Genomic DNA, 22,217 nt, shown 5'->3' on the forward strand with positions numbered 1-22,217 from the left:
CAGCTCTTTGGTCCTATTGCATGAGAGCTTGTTTTCCTCAGAGAGCTAGGATGCCTCCTCTGTTTTTATTTGTTCTGGTTTTATTAGTAGGAATAAAAATGTTTACTAAGTTAGTGGATTTTTTTTTTTTTAATTTCCTTTAATGATTGGGATAGCTTGTTTTCTTTGGCAGGCCAATAATTTGGTGTCTGGGGAACAGAGGAGTAATATTCCCTCGAAAAACAGCCAGCAGAGGAAGAACTGGAGGGATTCCATAAGGTTTTGTAAAGACAACTGAAAGAACGAAAACTGATACTTCCTGCTGTGGCTTTCTGCAAATCTGCTCTGCGATCTGGTTGCGTCAGTCAGAAGTGTTCCACCCCACAGAGCAAGGGTGGTGTGATTGCTGTCCTTGCTGGGACAGGTGTGACTCACAGTGCTCCACCCTTGGCCATGGGGACCGGGAGCGGGGGAGCTGGAACAAAAGTGTCCTGGGAGGAAGAGTTCTGGGAGCACGGCCCTGCTCGGCCTCAGCATTCATACTTTCCTCTGAACCAGAAGAAAGGAGGGATTTTAATTTTGATTTGACCCTTGGGTAGCTGCGAGTAATACTGAGTGCAGGCTTTACTTGTGCTGTCACAAAATTTAGGCTGTCTTTCTGGAAACAGTTTTCTTGAGTATACATTAATTGCATAACAGATAAATGTTTACTCAGTGCTGACACAGGGATTGTTTGGTCTTTCCATGTGTCGTTTTTACGCTGTAAAAATAACATGTAGCTTGATATACTGCTGCTTTTATGACACTCTTCATGGTTCCTTATAAAACCTAAAAATGTTATGGAAACAACTAGAAGAAGCCAGAGTTTCTTGGAGATTATTTGACTATCCTTAAGCTGTATTATCTTTAAATTTGTAGCTCTTTGTTTGAATGTGAGTAGTACCCTCAGAAAGTAGGGCAGAAAGTAAGCAGAAAGAGTGTTTAAATCTGAATAAGGTTCATTGCAGCAGTCTGAGGAGTGTCAGCAAGCTATGTAAGCTAGTTTAATGTTCCCCATTCCAAGGATTTTTCTCTCTGGGTTTTGGTGGGTTTTTTTGGTTTGGCTTCTTTTTCTTTTTGCAATGTCAGAGGTTTTACACAGCTTGTGTAATGGCTTTTGCTCATGTGGTTTAGTAATGCCAGCTCTAGAAGAGAGCTGAAGACACATGTCAATGCCTGTGCCTCCTCCCAGGTATATCTGATATGCTGATCTTAGTAACAGCAATCTTACAGGAGTATTTTTAGAAGTTTCCAGGATTGTTATAGGTTTGCTAGCCATTTCTTGAGTGCAACAAGTTCCATGTGTGTGGCCACATGAAGTTAGCCGCTGCTCTTGCGCTACATTCTTCCAGCATTCCCTAAGGAAAATGAGGTCACCATTGTTGCAGGAGCAAGCCAACATTCATCTGCAATTGTCTCATCTCCCTGGTGCTGCTCTGTACAGCCCAGCTGGTTTGGAAGCCTGACCTCACCAAAAAAAGCTGAAATACAGCTGTAACTGACTTGATATTAAGGCTAAAAAGACAGTTGCCTGTACTCATGCTGTGCAAGTACATGAGCCTCCTGCTTGCCTAGTACTTAATGTGTGATGGTGCAGAATTTACCCACTACCAATTAAGAAGGTAGCAATTTGGGAGCAAAAAGACACTAAAGAAATGGTCCACTAGGATGAGGATGCTTTTTTTCATTTGAGCAGTCTGGAGACATAAATCTTGGGGGTTTTCTTGAAAAATTATAATTGTGTGACAGTGTCTCACTGTTCGCATCTACATTATTTGGGTGAGAGTGGCAGGAGATGGCTTATGTTTTAAGTTTATTGTAAAACTCGAGAAACAGGCTTTCATTGAACCCTGGAAGACTGTTGGGCAGAAGAGCCTGTGATGACCATGCAGAGCACATTTTGTCAGCTTCTTTTAGATTGAACAGCTTTCACTAAGTGGCCCTATCTTTAACATGTCAAATAGATGCCAGTGGCAGTGTTACTCCTACTTCTGCTGTTTCAACTTGTAGAACACAAGTTTTTTGCATTGCAAAGGTTCTCTGTCCTTTGACAAGGTGGATGCCTACTCCCCATTTTCTCTCAAAAGTGTGTACAACTTAGAAGATGGAGAAGCCAATCAAATGGATTTTCCCAATTGTAGAGTCATATTGTGAATGCTTGGACATAAAGGATACACCTGATAACTGTGAAGGACAGAAAGGATTTACAAATTACATGGTAGTGTGCTAAAAGGGAATTGTCTACATTAAAAGTGAATATTTCTGACTTCAAATGTTTTTAGTATTGCCTTAGATTCAGTCAAACTCAGCTGTTTTTTTCTTGATCATGTCTTTGGCTGGCAAAATCATCTCTAACTTGGTTGTGTAGAAACAACATTGGCCTATGAGTGACAGTCTTTCTCAGATGTCAGATTGAGGTTAAGCAAAAGGAAAAAGGAAGAGAACAAATTATTTCTAAACTAGTGTCTGTTTGGGTACATCTCTGCAACTCTTAAAAATATTAAGGAACTTTAACAATACCAAACAGAAATATACTCTGTTGAATATAGGTGCCTGCTAAGGATTATTTGAAACAGTTGTCAAGAAGCTTGTAACCCATTTCTATAAAACCATTTGTTCAGATTTACAGCTTTTAATCTGAAATATATTCAGAAAATAGGTTGTGTTGGAGTTAATGTGGAAGAAGAAGAGTGAATAGACTACAGCATCACAGGTAACACTTGTAGTCGTGTTTACACAATGACCTGGATCTCTGATTCTAGCTTTTAAATATGTGCTTGGTGGAAGCTACTTCAGCTCAATTCAAATGGCATTGTGGGTGTGATGGTGGTGGCTTCAGCACAGAATGCCCGGCCCCACCTGCCTTCAGTGATGCATCATCTCCAGCGTGTCGCTATTTGTTCATGAGTGAGTTAGTTGGGAGGGACCTCAAGTGGGATGCACAGGGAGCAGTCAATCTCTGGGCTGCCATGAGCGTACACCTCTAGTGTTTTCTATCTGAGGGTCTTAGAATGCCTTAAAAATACTTGAGTAAAATGGTTGTTGAAAAACTGCTGGCACCTGAAGTGTGCAGCTATGCACTGTTTGCAGCCATGAAGAGAACGTGCACCTTGCCATTGTCCTGGCAGAACTTGTTAGTGGTATGGAAGGGTGTTGAAAATGTGCCGTTTTCTCACTATTTGATCAGGTTTTTCTCAGTGTCTGTGCAGCGGTCAAGACCCTTGGTTGCACCTGAACATGAGGAAAGCAGTAAGTGCAGACGGACCTGTAAAATGCACAGTTTTGCTCCAGCGTTGGTCCCAGGTTGCTCTGTGTTTAGACCAGCTTGATCTGATCCTAATTGTTTTCAACTTGCCTTGACATTCCAGCAACTAGGAACCATTAGAGCCCATAGGACAACAAATACCTACTTTTTTCCAGCCAGGCGCTGGACGATGGCAGCAACAAGGAAGTTGTAGTGCCTCCACCTTCTGGGTGGTGTGGCAGGCATTCAGTGGCTGCGTGTTGTTATCTGTTGAGCGCCTTGCATTTGCAGTGCCACGGAGGGCTCTTCTGCGTTAGGGGAAGGGGAGTCACGTACAGTACCTTCTGTTACTGCCAACTTCAGTTTTGAAGGCAGAGTTTATGTTTGTGATGCATCGCTCCCCTTGAACTGCCCCTTGTGTTTTATCCCTCGGTCTGCCACTGCGAGGCTGGTGGTAGAAAGGCTGATGGACCTTGCCATCACTTTACCAGAAATGGATTTCTGATCTGTCTGGTCAGATCTTAGAAGCATTAATTCATTCAGAAGCTGACCTCTGGCTTGAGCCATTGGAAGGGTGTGAGTCCTGCCACATGACATACTTTTCAACTGCCCCAGGATAGTGAGAGTGTTTAAAAGGAAAAAGCAACAGTTGTGCTACAGTTAGATGAAGCTGGGTTGGAATTTTAAACAGAAAATCTATGCAGCAAGAACCAAAAGAAGAGCGGTGAGAAATTATTATTGTGTGTGGCATTGTTTTATGATCAGTACAGCCTCTTGTCCATTTGTAGAGGTAATTCAGGTTTTAAAAATGTAGGACTAATTGCTGCATAAATGAAAAAATGAATTACCTTCAGTTCAAAAAAATGCAACTGTTTGAGTGCTTGGTAATTGTTTTTGTCTAAAGATAATTACAACTGGCTTGTGCTGTGGCTAATAATAGAGTTCATGGAACATTAACTCACGCTTATGTGTCTTCATTACACTGTTTTAATTCATCCTATTCATTATTTAGTTCTCACACTTTCTTAAACCTGTATTGCATGATACGTCAAAGCCCTTTCTTTGATCTAAGTTTCAGTTTTAACCAGCTGACCTGCATTGTTTGTCCCAAAGTGCTTCTGATAAAGTCAGACTTCCTTTGCACTGAAGTAAATGTAAGGGGTAGAAGAGTGTACTAGCTCCTGTAGAAATTACATTTCAGTACCTTGGGAAACAGTGCTTGGCAAGCAAGCTGAAATTCCTTTTTTGAGTTGGCCTGATTTATAAATTGTCACCTCTGCAACTTTGAGAGCAGACTTTCCTTCTGTCCTTGTTCTGTGTATGTATGGGCCATCTTCTCTGCTAGTTTGCCTGGCAAATCCAGACACACCTCCAAGCTAAATCCTGTAATATTTCTGCAAGAAACGCTCATCACCATGTAATATACAGCAGACTTAACAGTACAAATGCCCCTCCCGGATGCAGATCCCCAGATAGCTCTTTGCTGTTTCTTATTGTTTCCAAATCCAGACAGTTCCATTCTCACACTTTTCTGCTGAATCTGCAGCAGAAGGATTCCCTGCATTTAATTGAGCGTGTAACAAAATGATGGCTGTTTGCTTACTTATCAGAGAGGCTCTGCACCTGGATAAGCTGGTGTTCTTCTCATGTTTAAAATATGTAATTTAATGTCAAAACAGTCATGAAGTGAAAAAAAAAAACCCAACCCTGAGTTGAATCAACAAGTTGATCAAAAGAAAAAATGTTTACAAATGTTCTCAAGCAAAGCTGTTATTCATTTACTTATCTTCTTCCCCAGTGCTTTGAACTCATAGTACGGAGACAGGAGGGAAAAGCTCAGATTTTTTAAGCTCATTAGCTTTAGCTAAAGTATTTTGTGTCTAAAATTATTTTAGTAGAACCAGCTTGACAAATAAGTTAAAACCTAGGTAATTAAAGCTTTTTATTTTCCACTAACTCCATTAGTTCAGTGCTATACTCACTTTACTGTTCTCTTCCTTTTGGTAAGAGAAAAAGAAAAACCTACCTGTCCCCAGGAGCATTTTGATACATATATGCAGGCGTGTGCATGTGCGTGCTTGCTTTTGCACACCAGCCGATGCCATCCCTGAACTGAGAGAGACCAAAATCGATTGTTGCTAATCCACTTTGGGATCAAAAGCCACTTGTGCTGATGAGGAATTATCAGTTGGGGAGTTACTGCAGAGCGCTGTATGTCCTTCTTGCGCACGCCCTTGCTTGCACTCAGTTCCACCTGTTGTCTCCTTGTACAGTGGTCTGGAGTAGTGATGAACTTGGGAATAAAGAAATGGAAACCAGGCACTGGCTGCTGCAAGTGGGTGTTCTGGGTATAGCACAGCTGCTTTGTGGTAAAGGCAATAAACCCTTCTCTACTGGCTGGACAAAACCACTTACACTTGTGCGGATTGTGTCCTGTGGCTAGGCTTACAGGTCTGAAATAAGTGTCATGGAGATATGTATCGCCTCGGGATTTTATTTCTGCCTTTGCTCTGTCTCCCAGGGAGGAAGATGAGTATTCGGAGCTGCGGTCAGAGCTCAGCCAAAGCCAGCATGAGGTTAATGAAGACTCACGCAGCATGGACCAGAATTCTGTTTCGGTACCAGAGAATCAGTCCACCATGGTTACTGCAGACATGGGTGAGTTATTCTTCTTATAGACATGATGCCTTCTTGCACCAGAAATGCATTATAGCCTTTGAAAATCAAATCCATATGATTGCTGAGGAAATAAATGAATCTAGGCTGTATTAATCACAACAAATGCTGAACTTCTCCACAAGTATGAACTTACATGCAAAGTAACCTATGTGCCTTGATGTAGAATAGCTGTGGAGTCCAAAACGGAGGGATTGCTCAGGAGAGCTTATGAATTTTGGGGAAGAAGCAGGCAGGGAGGCTATTCACATGCCTTACATGTGCCTACAGAGTAGTCTAGAGAAGAATTACAAACAGAATAGATGTTGGAGGAAAAAGGATGGGAATGGAACGGAACTGTCTATCTAGTTCTTTTACAGCCTAATTATAAAGGTTGTCTACACTATTTGAAATTTGAGAGCCTTTTTAAAGTATGGAATTGGATAGCTTATTGGAATTGGTTTAGACAGGGATAAATCTGACACAAGCCGTTCAAATATAGTGCAAGGAGGGAGCATCTCCATACTGTCTGTAACTATTCTTTTCTCATTAAAAACTAAGAGGGCAGGCATGTTTTAGGCCTTCGGTATGATAATGTTTTAAGCATTTGAGCACAATTGCTGAGCACCATAGCTGCAGACTGGCAAAAGTCTGGTGTAATCCTCACTGTGGCGGATTTCCAGAATTCTCATCACAACACTGTTTCTCTTAATTTATATTTAAACCGACTAGTTGGTTTTCATTTTCTTCCCTAGGTAAACTAGCTAGGTGCCTAGGAGCTTCTGTGGGTGATACTGTACGCAAGCAGTGTTTTAGGAAACCATTTAAATAGCAGTTTTAAGCCCTGTTGCAGAATTTGTAATCCTTGAATATGAAGCTAGTAACTGTACATTAGGTTTTTATGGTTACATTGCAACATGCAATATTTACTTCCGTACATAAGAAACTGTACTAAGACAGTTTCCACTTTTTTGGGCAGTGCTCTTTCTATTGAGAACTTTTTGCTGTTTTTTCTAGTACAGTGCCTTTAGAGGAATGGACCCGAGACCAGGCTGACTTGTGGACATAGTGTTCAGTGCCCTTAAATGGAGTTTAATAATGTAGAAAACATGTTGAAAAGCATGTTGAAAGCATGTTGAAAGCAACCATATAAAAAAGATTTTCTCTATGATTTCTTAAATTGAAATGAATACACCAGCTCTGGAGCTGTATTTGTTTATAAATGCAAGACCTGCTACAGCACATTTGTGTTTCAGTGTCTTTAATTTCTAGAAACTTTGATAGAAGAGTATTAATAATGTAATTGCAAAGTGTCTGACGTATGAAGTTTGGAGTGTGCTTAACAAAGTATATAATGAAGTCAAGAGATTTTAGTAAAAGTTTTTATATTCTTAAAACTAATGTTTTTACTTTCAAAAGTTAATGCTTACTATTAAGTTCCTACTCAAACAGATCCTAACATAAGGACTTTTTTTTCCCATAATGTTCTTTCCTCTTTTTTTAACATTCTTTTGACAAAAAATTTCAAACCAATTTACTTTTCAGCATTTGGGGTGAAGGGGAGGGGAGGGATAGGGCTTTGATTTATTTTCTTCATGAGGTGGAGCTAAAGCAGGGTTTGTGTACATTAACAGCAAGTTACCCGCTGAAGTTTCTGCTAACAGTGGGAAATACGGCAATAAAATGAAGTATAACAACGGGCAAAATAAGCATGTTAACTCTAGGGATTCTTGCTTTTTTTCCATGTTTTCCCTCTACACATAGCCTCTGTCCTTTTTGGGTTTTGTTTCTATATTCCTGGAAAAGAAATCTTTGTGTGACACATATATACACAAATACATATATATTGTTTTATCCTTCTAGATATAGGATATATAATCATGTGCATGACCTTGCTTACTGCCCTAATGGAATGAACATCAGGAACTTACTACAAACAGTAAAATACGTCATGATACACTAATGCATGTGGATATGCTACTCTATCGCTACAGGCAATAAAACACCAAGAACTAAAATGATGAGTACTCTCCAGTGTGTCTTGCAGAGCTTGTGATTAGGTTGTACTGGTTTTCTGTGGGAAATGGGCTTCTCATTATTGTAAACTCTTATTTTTCTGGGCAAAAATGTTATTGTAGGAACAAAACTCAGCATGCAAGGTCTTGTGAAGGTTGTTTAAATGGAGAAAATGTCTGTTACAGAGGATGTTAAGGAAGCAAATAAATTCAAGTGAACTAAATAGACCTTTTTACAATTAAGCATCCTGCTTAAAAGCATGCTGCTCCTAAATGAGTGTTGTAAAGGAAATTTCGGTATTATCACAACAGATGCGTGGCTGCTAGTCAGGAACTAGTGAGTATGACTTCCGAGAGCAAAGTTTTGTATGTATGGCCCATTCACATTTTTCATACAATACATGTGAGATCATTCTAAACTCTTCTTTTTGGTCAGCAGTAGGTTCATGTTTATGTATATTAGGCTGTGGAGTTAGATTTGTGCTAACAAGTTTACCATTTTTTACTTTCTGATCATCTCATCCCTTCATCCAGCTGCTTTTAGTCTTCTCTTGCACAGAGGCATTTCAAGGTAGTCTACAATAATCTGATGTCTCATGTCTGTTGAATTTCAGACTTTAGTCCCCTGTAAGAACCACAGCTATGAGGCTGTTAAGGAATTCTGACCATGGTGGAATGCTTGCAGCAGTAGTGTAGAAAGAACACCCTCCAGCAAGAGTGCCTGCCACTGTTTTTAGTAAGGTATAGAAACTGCTGGTGCACTGCTGTCTCACAGTGCTCCACTTGTGTGCTGTACAGTTGGCAGTTAATGCAAACCCTTAACTAGTTAGTCAGAAATACTAAACTAGCGCACTAAACCAAGAGACAGCACCAGGTGAATTCTACCATGTGTCTGCCTTAGGAACTGCCACTGTCTGTCTCCAGATTGAACCTAGGAAAAATGAAAATAATTTATGAAGTGAGCTGGGCAGGTATTGAGACCCATTTTGCAGAAATAGGGGATGCTGTCACAGTGTCCAAGGTGCTAGAAGAGCTTTGCCTAAAGACAGAAAAGGAAATTATTCTCCGCCGCATTTTATAATTGAAGTAGCACTTCTGTATCTGCTGCTGATTATGGTCAAGTACAATCACAAAAATTCTTCTGAAAAACATCAAGTCATAATGTCAGTGGATGTATGAATGTACCAAGCAGAAAAAAAGTTTAATTTACAGAGAAAAACTTTTGAGGGTAATAAAATCAGGATAATAGGCCCTGAATGGCAAATAGAATGACGAAACAGAAGTGGCATAGTATGTGAGCATGTGGTGTCTTAAAACGTTGTCCTTCAGAAAAGAGAGATTTTTGAAGGAAGAATGAACACTTCACGTAAGTAGGGAGAGCGTTACTTATCAGGTGGGAGGTAGAGCTTGATGCTGGTGTGGTTGTGGTATTTAAGCCTGTCAGTTGGTGAGGAAAAAGTGAGAGGTGGCAAAGACATTCCCTGAACAGTAAGCCCTGAGCCGTCCAGCAGCAGGTGCTTCCTGGGTGAGAGTATGTTTTTTCACCGAGATGGTAATTGTTGTGATAATTGTTTTGTTTTGTTTTGCTTTCTTGTAGATAACTGTAGTGACTTGAATTCAGAACTGCAGAGAGTGCTGACAGGTCTGGAAAATGTTGTCTGTGGGAGGAAGAAAAGCAGCTGCAGTTTATCAGTAGCCGAAGTGGACAGACACATTGAACAACTCACTACCGCCAGCGAACACTGTGATTTAGCCATTAAGGTAATGGTAACATTTGGCTCCAAATCCAGCATGTGCATTGCCTGAGACACCTGGTCACGTTCTGCAGCAGTAGCACTTTACTTCCAAAGGTGTCAAAGTGCTTTACAGAAATCAAGTCCAGCTCACAGTGTGTGTTGGTTAAGCAGTACACCTGTTTTTCACTGAATTCTCCAAGGCACGGGAGGAGCTATTTGATTTCAAATCAGAAATGTATTTGTCTTATGCTCATTTCAGAGATAACAGAAGTGGGGACACTCAGCAGTTTATTTACTTTCTGAAGGTTATCCAGCAAACATGTTACTTGCCCAAGGTCACACAGCTAGTCATATACTGGTAACTGAAACACAATGTATAACTCCTACTGAAACGTGAAGGTAAAATGCCATAAACTGTGTGTAAATTGTGACTTGGTTGTCTTAAAATATTAAGCTAGTATTTAACACAAAGCATGTGTGATATATTAATTCTAATAAGGCAAGCCAGACACAGTAACAATAATTGAGCTGATACTTGCATGCCTTGGTTTTATTGTGCATGTAGCAGGACAAGAAGAGGGACAACTGCTAGCATGGGTAGTGAAGGGATTTCAGTTCAGAACCTGAAAGCAAGGGAGGTGTAGAGTATCTTACTATATACAGGGACAGAGCTGAACAATTTATTTTTTTTGTGTGTCAGATAAAGGTATCGGTGATTCATTTATATAAGAACAAATATATTGACAGTTTGCCGCTGGAGTGGATCTGTGACCATTCTAGATGGCTTAGATGGCCCTTTGCCATACTACTGGGAAAGGTCCCCTTTGTCCCTGGTAGTACATGAGGAATGTAATGACCTATAAAGAAATTAATGTTAGGCAGTATTTCAAAGAATGTGGGTATATCTGAGAGAGAGACCGACTTCTGTGTCTGTTGGGAATGGTCTTAATACGTGTCTCAGAGGGTTAGGATTGATACTTTGAATGTTACCCAGAATTATCTAGAGTTTTAGGATTAAGTGCTCTCAGAAGTCAGTATTCACCGAGAGAGATCGTGGATCCTGGAAATCAGGTAGATAAGTCTGTGAAAAGCCTGCAAAGGTCTCTGAAGTGAAATGAGATGAGAACTTCTGTGGGGGGTACTTTCAACAAAATGTCAATATGGCTGTTAATGCTCAAGCTTTTTTGTTTTGACCCCGTTGTTTACTGTTGATTCAAATCACTTGCAGTCAAACTTTTGTAATGATAACTGTCAGCAGCTTTTTCCTGGTCCAAGATGCAGGCCTTTTATTTTCATGTGATCTCAACAGGCATAGCCATTTTGGGGAAAGCATTTCCCCACTGCCTGTGCTGTAGAGCCTGGGATTGTTTAAGCTTGGCAAGTGACAGCTTGTGAAGGTTATTAACCTCTCAGGAAGACAGGAACCTCTCTGACATGCTCTGATTATATGCCAGGCAAGTGTGTCACCAATGTGTTTAATATAGCAAAACCTACATGTAGAGCCCCTCTCCACAATTCCACCCACAGCTGCAGGTCATTTCTTCTTTCTCGCTTCCTCAGAGAACAGAGATTTTTATAACAGGTGGAATCATGAACAGAAACCTGAAGTATGCTGACTGTCTTTTGCTTTGACTGTTGGCTTTTTTTCTTCACCAGTGGACTAACACAGTTAAATGTTTTGAATCCTTCTGTTTTGATGGTTAAATTTCACTGGTTTCTTTTAAAGCTGTTGCAGATAATTTTTGATTGTTTTACTTCTTTTATATAAATCATGTGACCCCTAGCTAGCTCAATTGTTTCTGTCCCACAAAGAATGAAAAGACCTTGAAATGAGATTATCAGATTGTCTGATAAACTGGCTACAAAACTGTCCTTTGTTTAAGAAAATTTCCACAGAGTAGGCTTGTTAATACTTCATGTATTTTGAAGAGTAACTATCAGTAACGGGTATCTACCACTAAATGTCTGCCAATTTAAAAAAAAAAAAAATTCCAAACATGAACCATTTAGAACATGAAAACAGCTGCACTGAGTTGCACCAAAAGTCTGTCTAGTGGCAGATGCCTATGGAAAGACTGCATCAAAAAGGACATGCATAGTATGTCCTTTTTCTCCTGCCTTCAACGATGCTTCCAGCAAGGTGGGTTTAGGAACTTCCTGAGCCAGAGATGATGTCTCTGTGTTTAATAGAATTTTATTCCATGTTTATGTTTAATGTGTTTTTTAAGCTGTTTAGATTTTTGGCCTCCATACATTCTGGTAGGAGTAAATTCTACCACTGAGTTATGCCTTGTGAAAAAGTACTCTTTGCTTCTTTTAAACCTGATACTTGCTGATTTCATCGGTTATCATGTCTGTAACACAACACCTCTTGTAAGTAAACTAAGGCAGATTGCTGCTGGCGGTATCAGAGACACGACTGGAATTACTATGATATGACATCCTGCCCTGTGCTCAGAACATTACATTGTAATGCGATCCTATAATCTGTGAAATTATACCTGAATTTACCTGCTGTGCAGCAGCCTGCCAGACAAAACTGCTCTGTAATATGCTCCTTTGAAGAAAAATAAACCGCCTGGTAGTTACATACACACATCCGTGTACAATATCTATGCTTTATTTACTGTGGAGGATGGTAGCATGTTGGTCGTCAAACCGGAGAATTTTTGTAATAGTTTAGTCAGCAAAAGGATATTGAACACGTCAAAGTGAAGGATAGAAGTAAGCAGAAAGGTCGCTTTATGTCAGGGACTGTAGGGAAGCCCTTAGTACAACTGTCAGACCTGTGCTGATGCTGTTACTGCCTGAACTTTGTATTTGAGTGGACAGATCGTAGCAATGGAGTCTGGAGAAACAGGAGAAGCCTCTCTGAAGATACCTCCGTGGTGCTGAGCCGCTGCTGCTGCTTCCTCATGGCAGTCCTTCCTCTTTCAGTGTTGCTCCAGGCTTATCATGCCCAGTGGTGCTTTGAGGAGAAGAGGCTTGGGAAAGAAGGGGACCGGGGGGGTGGGGGATGTTGGAAAAATAGCAGCACTAGGAGCATGGGGAGGAAGGAGGAAGGAGGCAGTAGCAGAACTTGGCATTAGAGAGCTGAGGAAACAACAGGGGAGTGCATGAGAGAGAAGAAGGGGTTTGGGGGAAGAAAGGAGAGGAGAAGACCGCAACAAAGAAGCACTGTTTAAAATAAAGCTGGCATCATCAAGAGTCAGTACTCCCTGCCATTACAGAGCTTTTGTTCGCATTGTAAGATGAACCACCCTATGCTTATTTAGAGCTTGAATTCATCCTCATGTTGTGTTGAAATAACCTAACTTCTCATGGTTTGAGACCTACAGGTCCACGTGAACTAATGTAAGGGAGAGCTGCGGCTTCTTTGATCTTACAGAGATGTTGCAATGCATTGCTCTTTTAGAAAAGCAGTTTAAGCTTCCTTACTAAATGTGTAAGCAGAACTATACTGTAGATACTCTGTCAATGGAATTACAGAGTTTTATACTTACGACTCTAAACATAATTGCAGTTTTATTTGGGGGAGACATGAAATAAGATTTAAAAGTATGACATCAACCTGATTGCAAATGTTTTGTCCCTGTTTCTTCCATGGAGGCATCTTGAACTAGTTAAAACTAGGGGTTTTTCCTCTTGTATGAGGGTCTTTTCCTCCTCACTAAGGAGTCTTGCTGTAGCCAAGATTTATTTTTTAAGATTGAGTTGGTAACAGTAAATAACCAACTTTTGTTTTTAATGGACAAATAATACAATTTCACTGATACCTCAGTGTCAGACAGTGCTGACAACACTGGGAAGATTTCTTGCAGGAAGAAAGTGGAGTTGTATTTTCAAATTGGTTCATCATTTTCAGTTGTACTGTAGTTGGTTCTTTTAGACACTCCCCGATTAAGGACATTAAGGACATAAACTTCAGTTAGTAATTTTGTTCTATATAGAAATTAAGTCCTTCTGAATACAACAACCAAATAGACTATTTTTAACCTTGGTACATGAGTTATTTATCTTCCATATTAAACTTAAAAGTATAGGCTTTAGCAGTAGTTTGTTCTTGCATTATCCAATGAAATGAAACTTTCTAGGTTGCTAGTTATATCATATACTAATTTATTTTCTATGTTTCTTCCTACCATTTTAATGCAGACTGCTTTCATAGAGATTCAGAAGCTTATAAACAACATTTGGAGGGGTTTTGCTTGTTGCAAAGGTCTTCCATAAGTGAAAAAATTTAACACAAGTGGCATATGCTGTGTAATAGAATCAGAACTGCATGTGGTTACCCAACACGTAGAGTGTTAGACTGTGTTTTAACATGTTGAATGACCAGTCTGACGGTAAGTTTAGGTATGGCAGTATTCCCTTGCTGGTGGTGTGGTTTTGTAGTTTAGTTTCACCCAGTGGAAGGTGCTGAATGGTGCCTCCAAGCCATAGTTCTGAACAAGGGGATGGGGGAGGACATGCTGAATGGTGTGATATGGTCCTGGGAAACCCAGCCTTTCTTAGGCACTGGAAGGGCTGTAACATCATCTGGTATAAGGTAAGCCTAGCCAAGGCCAGTTTTCTTTCTTGGAAAGAACATGCTCAGAGATGTGGGAAAGAGGAGTCCTCTTTTTTTTTTTACTGTCCCACTCTTTTCCTTGCCCTTTTGTGGAGCTGGACTAGAACGAAGAAAGGCCCCATGCCATGCACATTCACAGGCTGCTACTTTCTGCCTGTTACTCATTCAGGGAGAGAATAAGCACAGTGCTCATCCTTGCTTGCCCATGGCAAGGAGCCATTAATCTGTTTTAAAGTGATCTGAGATGAAACTACTGCGTTTGCTGTCAGTCACAGGTAACGTAGGTTTTATTTGCATATAAAACGTCCATCTACTTTGGTGTTGGTTAATATGAAATATTTTAATAAAATGGCCAAACTGTCAGAATGAGCAATAATTTTGTTTGATATAACTTAACAAACAAAAGAAGCAAACTGATGGTGTTGCAGGGCTGAGTGTATACATGTAAGTATATACAGTTGCCTGTTACAGACTTCTGTCCTGTCTACCATTAATTAGTCTTGTTCAATCATCTTTCTCTGCTGCTTTCTGGTTTTTTGACGACTGTATTTTTGCAGACCGTTGAAGAGATTGAGGGTGTACTGGGACGTGACCTTTATCCAAGTCTGTCTGAAGAGAGATCTCGATGGGAAAAGGAGCTAGCTGGCTTGCGGGAAGAAAATGAGAGCCTCACAGCCATGCTGTGTAGCAAAGAGGAGGAGCTCAACAGGACCAAGGCCACCATGAATGCTATTCGTGAAGAAAGGGACAGACTGCGTAGAAGGGTAAGGCTGCTACATAGATGGTGGCTTCTTGTTCCTCCTAGCCTGTGTAATTTTGTCACCAGAACACAATTCTCTTTAATCTCACTTCCTGTACTGACTGTAGAGCTTTTTTTTTTTTTTTTTTTTTAAAGCTGAGCTATACAAATTGCAGAACTAGACAAAACTGAACATAATTGAAAAACAGTGGGTGATGAACCGCCAAGGTGTGCAACAACCTGATGTCAGAAATCATGTGTTAACAGAAAACCTGATACTAATCTCCAAGGAAGCATGTGTAACTTGTCAATAGAGAAAGCAGATGTTGATGTAGTGAATTTTGCTGTGAGGCATTTTTTTCCCTGTGAACAACAAATATTTCTTTGTTTTTTGGTGGGAATTCAATTTGTGATTAGGAGAAAGAAAAAGAGCAGGACTCCTGTCAGTGGGTAATAATTCTCAGAACTGAACAATGGGTAGTCACAGCCATGTCCTGCTTCCCTGTCCATGTTTTATGATGCTGCAAGGTCAGGCAAAGGCCTTGTGCTTTGTATGGAGTCCAAAGTAAAAAAACCCTGGAAATTTGTTCAAAAAAAAGGTGAAAGATCCAAGAGAATGTGACCTCAGTCTCTGTTACTTTTAAAATGAGTTGACTTTGTCCGTGTTAAAGCTGCAGAGTTTTGGCTGGATATGAAATAAATTTGTTTTAAAAACAGGTAGTTTCAAGTTCATGTTGAATTTGAGTGACAAGTTAGACCACTGTATCTCAGCAAAATTATTGGAAGTGTTGCTCTTTACTTACTGGCAGCAGATCAACCTGTTATGCAAATACTGTGTTTCTAAAACAACATTGTTATGTAGTGACTGTACATTTTATCATGAAGCTGCATTGTGTGAAACTTCCAGTCTTCAGCTACTGAGCCACAAATTACCTTTGAGAAACTGCCTAGCCTTTCTTAACACTAAAAACAGGTATGAGTGATGAAGGAAGGATACTAATCTGTTATCATATAAAACAAGACCACTTCAGCTTTTCCTTTATAGAATTTAGGGGGGTTTATATATCATGAGTGTAAGTCATTTTCAGTCTTGAAGTTTTTGGACTGTTTTTATAGTGACACTTCTTTTTAAACAGTGGCAGTACTACCCTTTGAGCTACAGAAGGAGCATTTATGTAGCTGGTAAATTATTGCAGGATTGTGGGGGGTGGGCAAGCGAGCAGAGAATAGAAGCGTGCGCCTGTGAAATTTGCTTACACAGATGCAGATAATGACGCTACAGATGATCCACATCAATGTTGGGATATCAAAGGAGAAAAAAAAATAGATGGCCTTGAAGATAAAATTAATAGGAAAAAAAGTAGGTTTTGAGAAGTATGGAATGCAAGTTAAGGTGCATAAAAGATTGGTAGCAAGAATTTATGCTGACAGCCAGGGGCTCCTCAGTTAAAAAACTGAAAAGGGGAAAGAATTGGTGATTGTACCCTTAGGGACCAGCATGGCTGAACTGTTGATGCATGGTGGCAAATTCAGTCCTATAATGTAGCAAGTAAGTTATTTCTAGTAGAGACTGGAAAGTCTTTCTAAAGAGTGGTGAGATCTGATCTGGAATGTCATATGTAGTTCTTATTTCTTACCTTTGAAAAGTTTCAGTTTAAATCGGCAAAAAAAGATGTAGAAGATTGTCAGAGAAATGGGCAGCTTACTTGGAGAAGTGACTTAATGAGATTGTCCTGTTCAACTCGGCAAAGCAAAATCTGAGTTCAGTTTCTCTTAACGTGTGCTGGAGAAAGCAAGTAAGAAAGGGAGCTAATAGCTGTTCAAACTTAGGGACAAAACTGGATCAAGAACAGAGTAATATAAACCACTCATGGCTGTATTAGGCCAGAAATCAGACTGAGGTGTCTAACAGACAAGGGGGTTGCGTTTCTGAAGAAGCAGTAAGGAGTAAGGCTACTGACTTAAGTATTTTGAAAATGGAGGTTTAAAATATTAAAATTTGTATAATGAAGTGTACAACTACACAGGTATACCTATTAGAACCAGGATTGTTTCATTAGGATTGTATCCGAAGGAAAGCAAAAAAGCATACTTAACTGGCCCAGTTAATACAGCTGTGTTAATTCTAGAGCTAGCCTTAGTATCTCTGCACAAAACCGTGATGTTTTGTCTGGATGCCAGCAGTAACAGAGGGTTGGATGGGATAACATGGAAAATCCTGTTTAGTTCTGTGTATGCAGACACCGCTTGACTTGGTCAGTCTGTATTGGAGTCCCGAGTTAACCAAGCATTTGTGGAGCCACACAAGTACTGGCTGTATTATTGAATTTTTCAGTTTCCTTAGTATAGGCAGGGCCCAGGACTAAAAGGATAGTATTAATCATGCTGATCCAGTAGTTGCTGGTCTGTCTGTTGGAACTGTTAGCAGGGACACGGCATGTGTTACTGATGTCTCTCTGTTACGGAAGCATCTCTGGTGGAGACAGAATTGAGGTCATCAACTTGTTTCATGTAAGTGGCTAGAGCAATTGTTGGATGATAGCAGCAGTGGGAAGTTACCGACCCGAATTGTGTTCAGGCCACTGACCCTGGAGAGGGTGAATGATGAATTGCTCTGGAGAGATTGTGAGCTGCCTTTCATATACAGCAAGGCAGTTTAAATATTCATTCTTCTTTAATTAAGGAGATTTTTCTTGGACAGATTGGATAGATGTCTTGCCTGGTAGACAAAGGGTTAAGGTTGGATTGGCACAGGGCATAACAAAACCAAGCAGCCTCTATACTCAGGCACAGCTGACAGGGTTTTTTGTTTCAGTTGTTTCATTTGTTCGCACCTGTAGCAGACTTTATTGAAACATGTTTTTAGTATCATACTGAACTTGCAGAACAACTGGTCTGTTGCCCCCACCAGAGGAGTTTGTTCTTGGTATATGACCCTGTCAGCAGCACTATGTAATTGTTGCACTGGAAACAGTTTTTTGCATTTTTAATGTAACTTTGTGTCCATAGTTGCAACATAATAAATGTTTTCTTTGACCTATTAAATTTTCTGTATGCCACCTGAACTCAAAATCACTTCAGGTTATTTCCCTGGAGAGTGGGGAAGTAGATCCAACTAAAATTTAGTTATTGTTCTTCTCAAATTAAATTGGGTGAAGTGAACAAGCTTGAAGTTGACCAGATCAATGGGTCTGTTACTTTAGACCAGTGCCTGTAATCAAGCAGAGTGCTTTCAATACATTTTTCTCAGGCTTGTTGGAGATTTAATTTCATTAGGTATTTACTGCGCTCAGTTAACAGATTGAGCAGCTTTCTAGAACAGTAGCTAAGAAACAACATACATAGGGACTTTGTTTCTGGTGGGTCATTAGTAAATGAGGTAATTGCTTATTTCTGTAGGGTGCCTGCAGTGTAGCAGCTAATTTCATAATGCAGAGGTTTATTTTACCTCTGTATGATATTGCCATATTAAAAATAGAATCTCCTTAAGTTTGAACCAGTCAATGCCATAGAAACTGCTTACACACAGCTGACCATAATCTTGAATCCCTGTATGAGTTCATGGGATTAATATTATTGATACATAAGAATAAGGTTGTAATCAGGTCAGCACTATTTACAACTGCTGTATGTAGTAACAGGCTTAAACAGTAACAGAAGAAGTAATATTTGTGTTCTTACACAAAATCTCTTGTACCGGGGGAGTGAGATGAGCAGCACTGATAGAGCATGTAAACTCCATTATGGCTCCAAAGTAAGTGTTGTGGTTTTTTTTAATTACTGCCTATGAAAGCTGCCAGAGGAGTAATGCCTCAGCACAGCCCCAGCCAGCCCATTGACATAAGAAGCACTGGGTGTGGACACAGTGTTCAGGCTTCCCTGAAGCTGTTCTGAAGAACTAAGTCTTAAGTGAAAAGGTGGTTCCAGCTCTGTAAGTCTCTTATGTCTGTTCCCTGCACAAACCATATGTCAACATCTTCAGTTAATCAAATGCTTTTACTTGTGAGGATTATTCTGTATCTGCTCCAAACTTGGCTGAATTCACCAAACTGACCAGAAGAAGAACAGATTCAGTATTTTAGCTATCTTCGACTTAAGACCTTCATGAAAACGTAATCTGCAGAGGAGTGCATTTTAATGGATGATCCCTCCAGCTGCCTGGTTGCCCCCAGTCCAAGAAGCTTCATTTTAGCATCAGGGCTCTCCCAAAAGACCTTGTTTTTGCAAGGAGTTGAAAGCTACCCAGACCACAGCAGGAGTCCGGTCCTTGGCCTCACAGGCATTCCTGAGCCCAGCTGTTCTCAGATGACACAAAGCTGGCAGGAGCTGCTTGACTGTCCTTGTTTTGCCATCATTCATGTTGGAATCGGGAGGTATCATTCAGATTGCTTGGGAACACTGATACGTTCTGGGCCTTTAGAGATTATTATCAGCTTGCACAGTTTGAAGTGATCCTGGAACTGTTATCTTGTCTCTCGTGTGCACCAGGAACCTGAGGTAGCAGCCAAAAGCCCTTTCCAGTCTCCGCCTCCTGCAGTTGCACGGTATTTGCTTGTGCAGCAGTTTCTCTGCTTAGCTGTTAATGAACTAGAGCTGTGCTGCTGTTTCCAGGCTTGTATGCAAATGCTCAGTGATTGCACTGAAACTAAACGAGAAAAAGGTACCTGAGATAGGCTTACTGCCCTTGCTTGTGTGTGTTTCTGCCATGTGCTAGCCTGGATCAGAACACAGTTGTGCTCAGAGCTTTTAAGGAATCCACCCTTCACCTCCCATGTCATGTCCTGCCACATCCTTGGTTTTTATTGCTTTGCATCCTTTATAGAGGTGCAGAGCCCGTATCATTCCTCATGGAGCGCTGCGTTGAGGGACTTTTGTCCGAAATGTGTCAAAAGCAGAGGAGGGGTTGCTTGGTAACATATTTGTATCACCCAGTGCACTGTAGCCTTTCCTGCTACTTAAAAAAGCTGTATATATAAACCCGAGTAGCACACTGGTTTTCCCGTAGCTGCTTGTGTCTGCGTGTTGTTCTCTTTCTCAAAATAATTGTTCTGCAGATTGATTTTCAGGTCTGCCAGAGAAGTAGCGCTTCTAGTGACAATTCAGTTCTTACTTATTTCTTGAAAGTAAACATCTTTGCAGAGGAGAGATGTTCTGTAAGTGCCTCCTTTGAACTGATGAGTGCAGGTCCAAGCTCATTCGGCTCCAGAGAATTCATTGTGGAGATGGCCCTTATAAATACCAGCAGAGACAACGTTACCATACTCGGTCAACAACAACAGACAACCTGTAGGAAATTAGACCTTGTTAGGTCTGGTACTCACAGTTTAAAGGGGACTGAAAATTATCTGGCTGAAAATAATCTCCGCTAAGCCTGACTGAAAGGTTAGGGGTGCTTTAGTCTGGGAAGGGCCCTTGCCACTCGGAGCGGCCTGAATTGTCACACCGGTATTTCGTTTTCCATCTTCCCCTCCACAGATTTGTACTATGCACGAGTAAATTGGGACGTATGAGAGGTAGATTCAGCTTCCTGTGGTTTGTTGTACTCCATCTTCCTCCTCTGTATAACAGGGGAAAATACTGAAGCAGTATTGAAATGCTGGGGTAAAAAAATGTTATTATTTGAAGTGCTTGAAGATACTGCATGATGAAACAGGTGACAAGTAGGGTAGAAAGAAAAGAATCAAAGGCATGCCCCTTACTTGAAACTGGTTTAGGAACAAAAGCAGCAAGTATCCATTGAATGTGGAAATCAGTGGAAAAAAACAGGCAGTTTGTAGCTGTGTGGTTTTATTTAGGATGTGTTAACAAACCACGTAGCTAGCTGTGAGTATGCATGTGTGAAAAGAGTAAGAACATACTTCTTAGATTCGTGATTACAGATAATGAGTATATTCCACCAGAGTATTTTCTGTAACATGCATTTCTGCAAACATGTCTATGATGTCTATTAATCACTTATGAACTCTTCATATGTCAAACATTACTGTAGTGTGCCAGCCCCTTTTTCTCTTCTGCCCTTGCTCTCTTTGTTTAGATCCTAAAGTACACATGAGAAATTATGCTTTATTTTTCCCTATTTCCTACTTCAATTTTGGCATTCTAAGATAAAAGTTAGAAATGCAGCTAAACAATTGGTTCATATTGCTAAGTATCAAATATTAATAGATAATATTTTCAGTTATTTCAGTTTATATTAATAACTTGAGAATGTATGCCTGCACCTGACTAACCTTGGTACCTAGGCTATCTATTGGTCTGAAGTCAAATGGCTCTGTTGCTTTGTGTCTCACTTAATGTCCCTGCTCCTGCTCTTGTCAAGGTTTCTGCACTTCTATACTTCCGTAATTCTTTGGACTTCTTCCAGCTGTTCAGAAGATCTTTGGTCTTTCCTTTTTGCAGTTGTGGATTTCATAGATGTTTCCCTGGATTTCTTCTTTTTTCCTCTGTTCTCGCCTCCTCCTTTTTTTTCTGATCATATAATTAAATCTGCCTCTCGGCCACTTTCCATCTCAGTTTAGAGGTTTAGGATTTTATGGCAATTTTTGCATGCTGGATATTTCCATCTTTAAAAGAGTATGTTGCAAGGGCTAAAGAAATCTTTCTTTAATTTCTTCCCCAGCTCACAAATCCATACTTCCTTGTCTTTCAGTGGAACTTTTTTGGTTTTGTTTCATTCCTTCTCTTCCCTCATTGGATTCTGCCAATGTTGTCATCTATTTGCTGTAAGATCTGCCCTTCCTTTCTCTCCCTTCTCAAATTGTTTATTTTGTCTCATGTGCAGTACTGCAGTTGCTTTCATTCTAGTAATAAATGTAACCTTCAAAATAATTTATATTACATTAGTAATGACTCTTAAAGCTGGTAGAAGTATTGAGCTGGTGTGGTCAGACAATTTTTAATCATACTTTTTGAGGTAGTCGATTCATCATCCATGCCTTCACCAATTCAGAGAAGAAACTTGCTCTTGTGAACTTTTTTTTTTTCTTTATTCTTGTTCTTTGGTCTTCCTTTATTTTTCCTTAGAATTACTACTAGTGTGGAAAAGTACTTTCTGAGGAGATGGTGCATACTGCTCTATTTACGGTGGAGGTTTTGGTGACCAGAAATAGTTACCTAAACTGTCCCTGGGCAGTCTGGTGGGTGGGCGACCCAGACATGAGATTCTGACTTGGTGAATGTGTGACTTGTGAGATTGGTGATTTTACAGGTCAGACAAACTTGCCCTGTTATCCTGCTCAGA

The 22,217-nt window shown here is 40.2% G+C and overlaps 1 protein-coding gene across 4 annotated transcripts in view; it reads left to right on the top strand.

Annotated features, from left to right (window-relative positions):
- Positions 1–22,217, top strand: part of MCC (MCC regulator of WNT signaling pathway) — a 226,333-nt gene that overhangs the window by 163,537 nt on the left and 40,579 nt on the right. For all 4 annotated transcript variants that reach the window (XM_040580652.1, XM_040580651.1, XM_040580653.1 and 1 more), the window contains 3 exons: positions 5,784–5,920; positions 9,530–9,693; positions 14,796–15,002. In XM_040580652.1, coding sequence (XP_040436586.1) covers positions 5,784–5,920; positions 9,530–9,693; positions 14,796–15,002 — 508 coding nt within the window. The remainder of the gene's footprint in view (positions 1–5,783; positions 5,921–9,529; positions 9,694–14,795; positions 15,003–22,217) is intronic.

Source organism: Falco naumanni, chromosome Z (genome assembly GCF_017639655.2).
Source record: "Falco naumanni isolate bFalNau1 chromosome Z, bFalNau1.pat, whole genome shotgun sequence".
NCBI lineage: Eukaryota > Metazoa > Chordata > Aves > Falconiformes > Falconidae > Falco > Falco naumanni.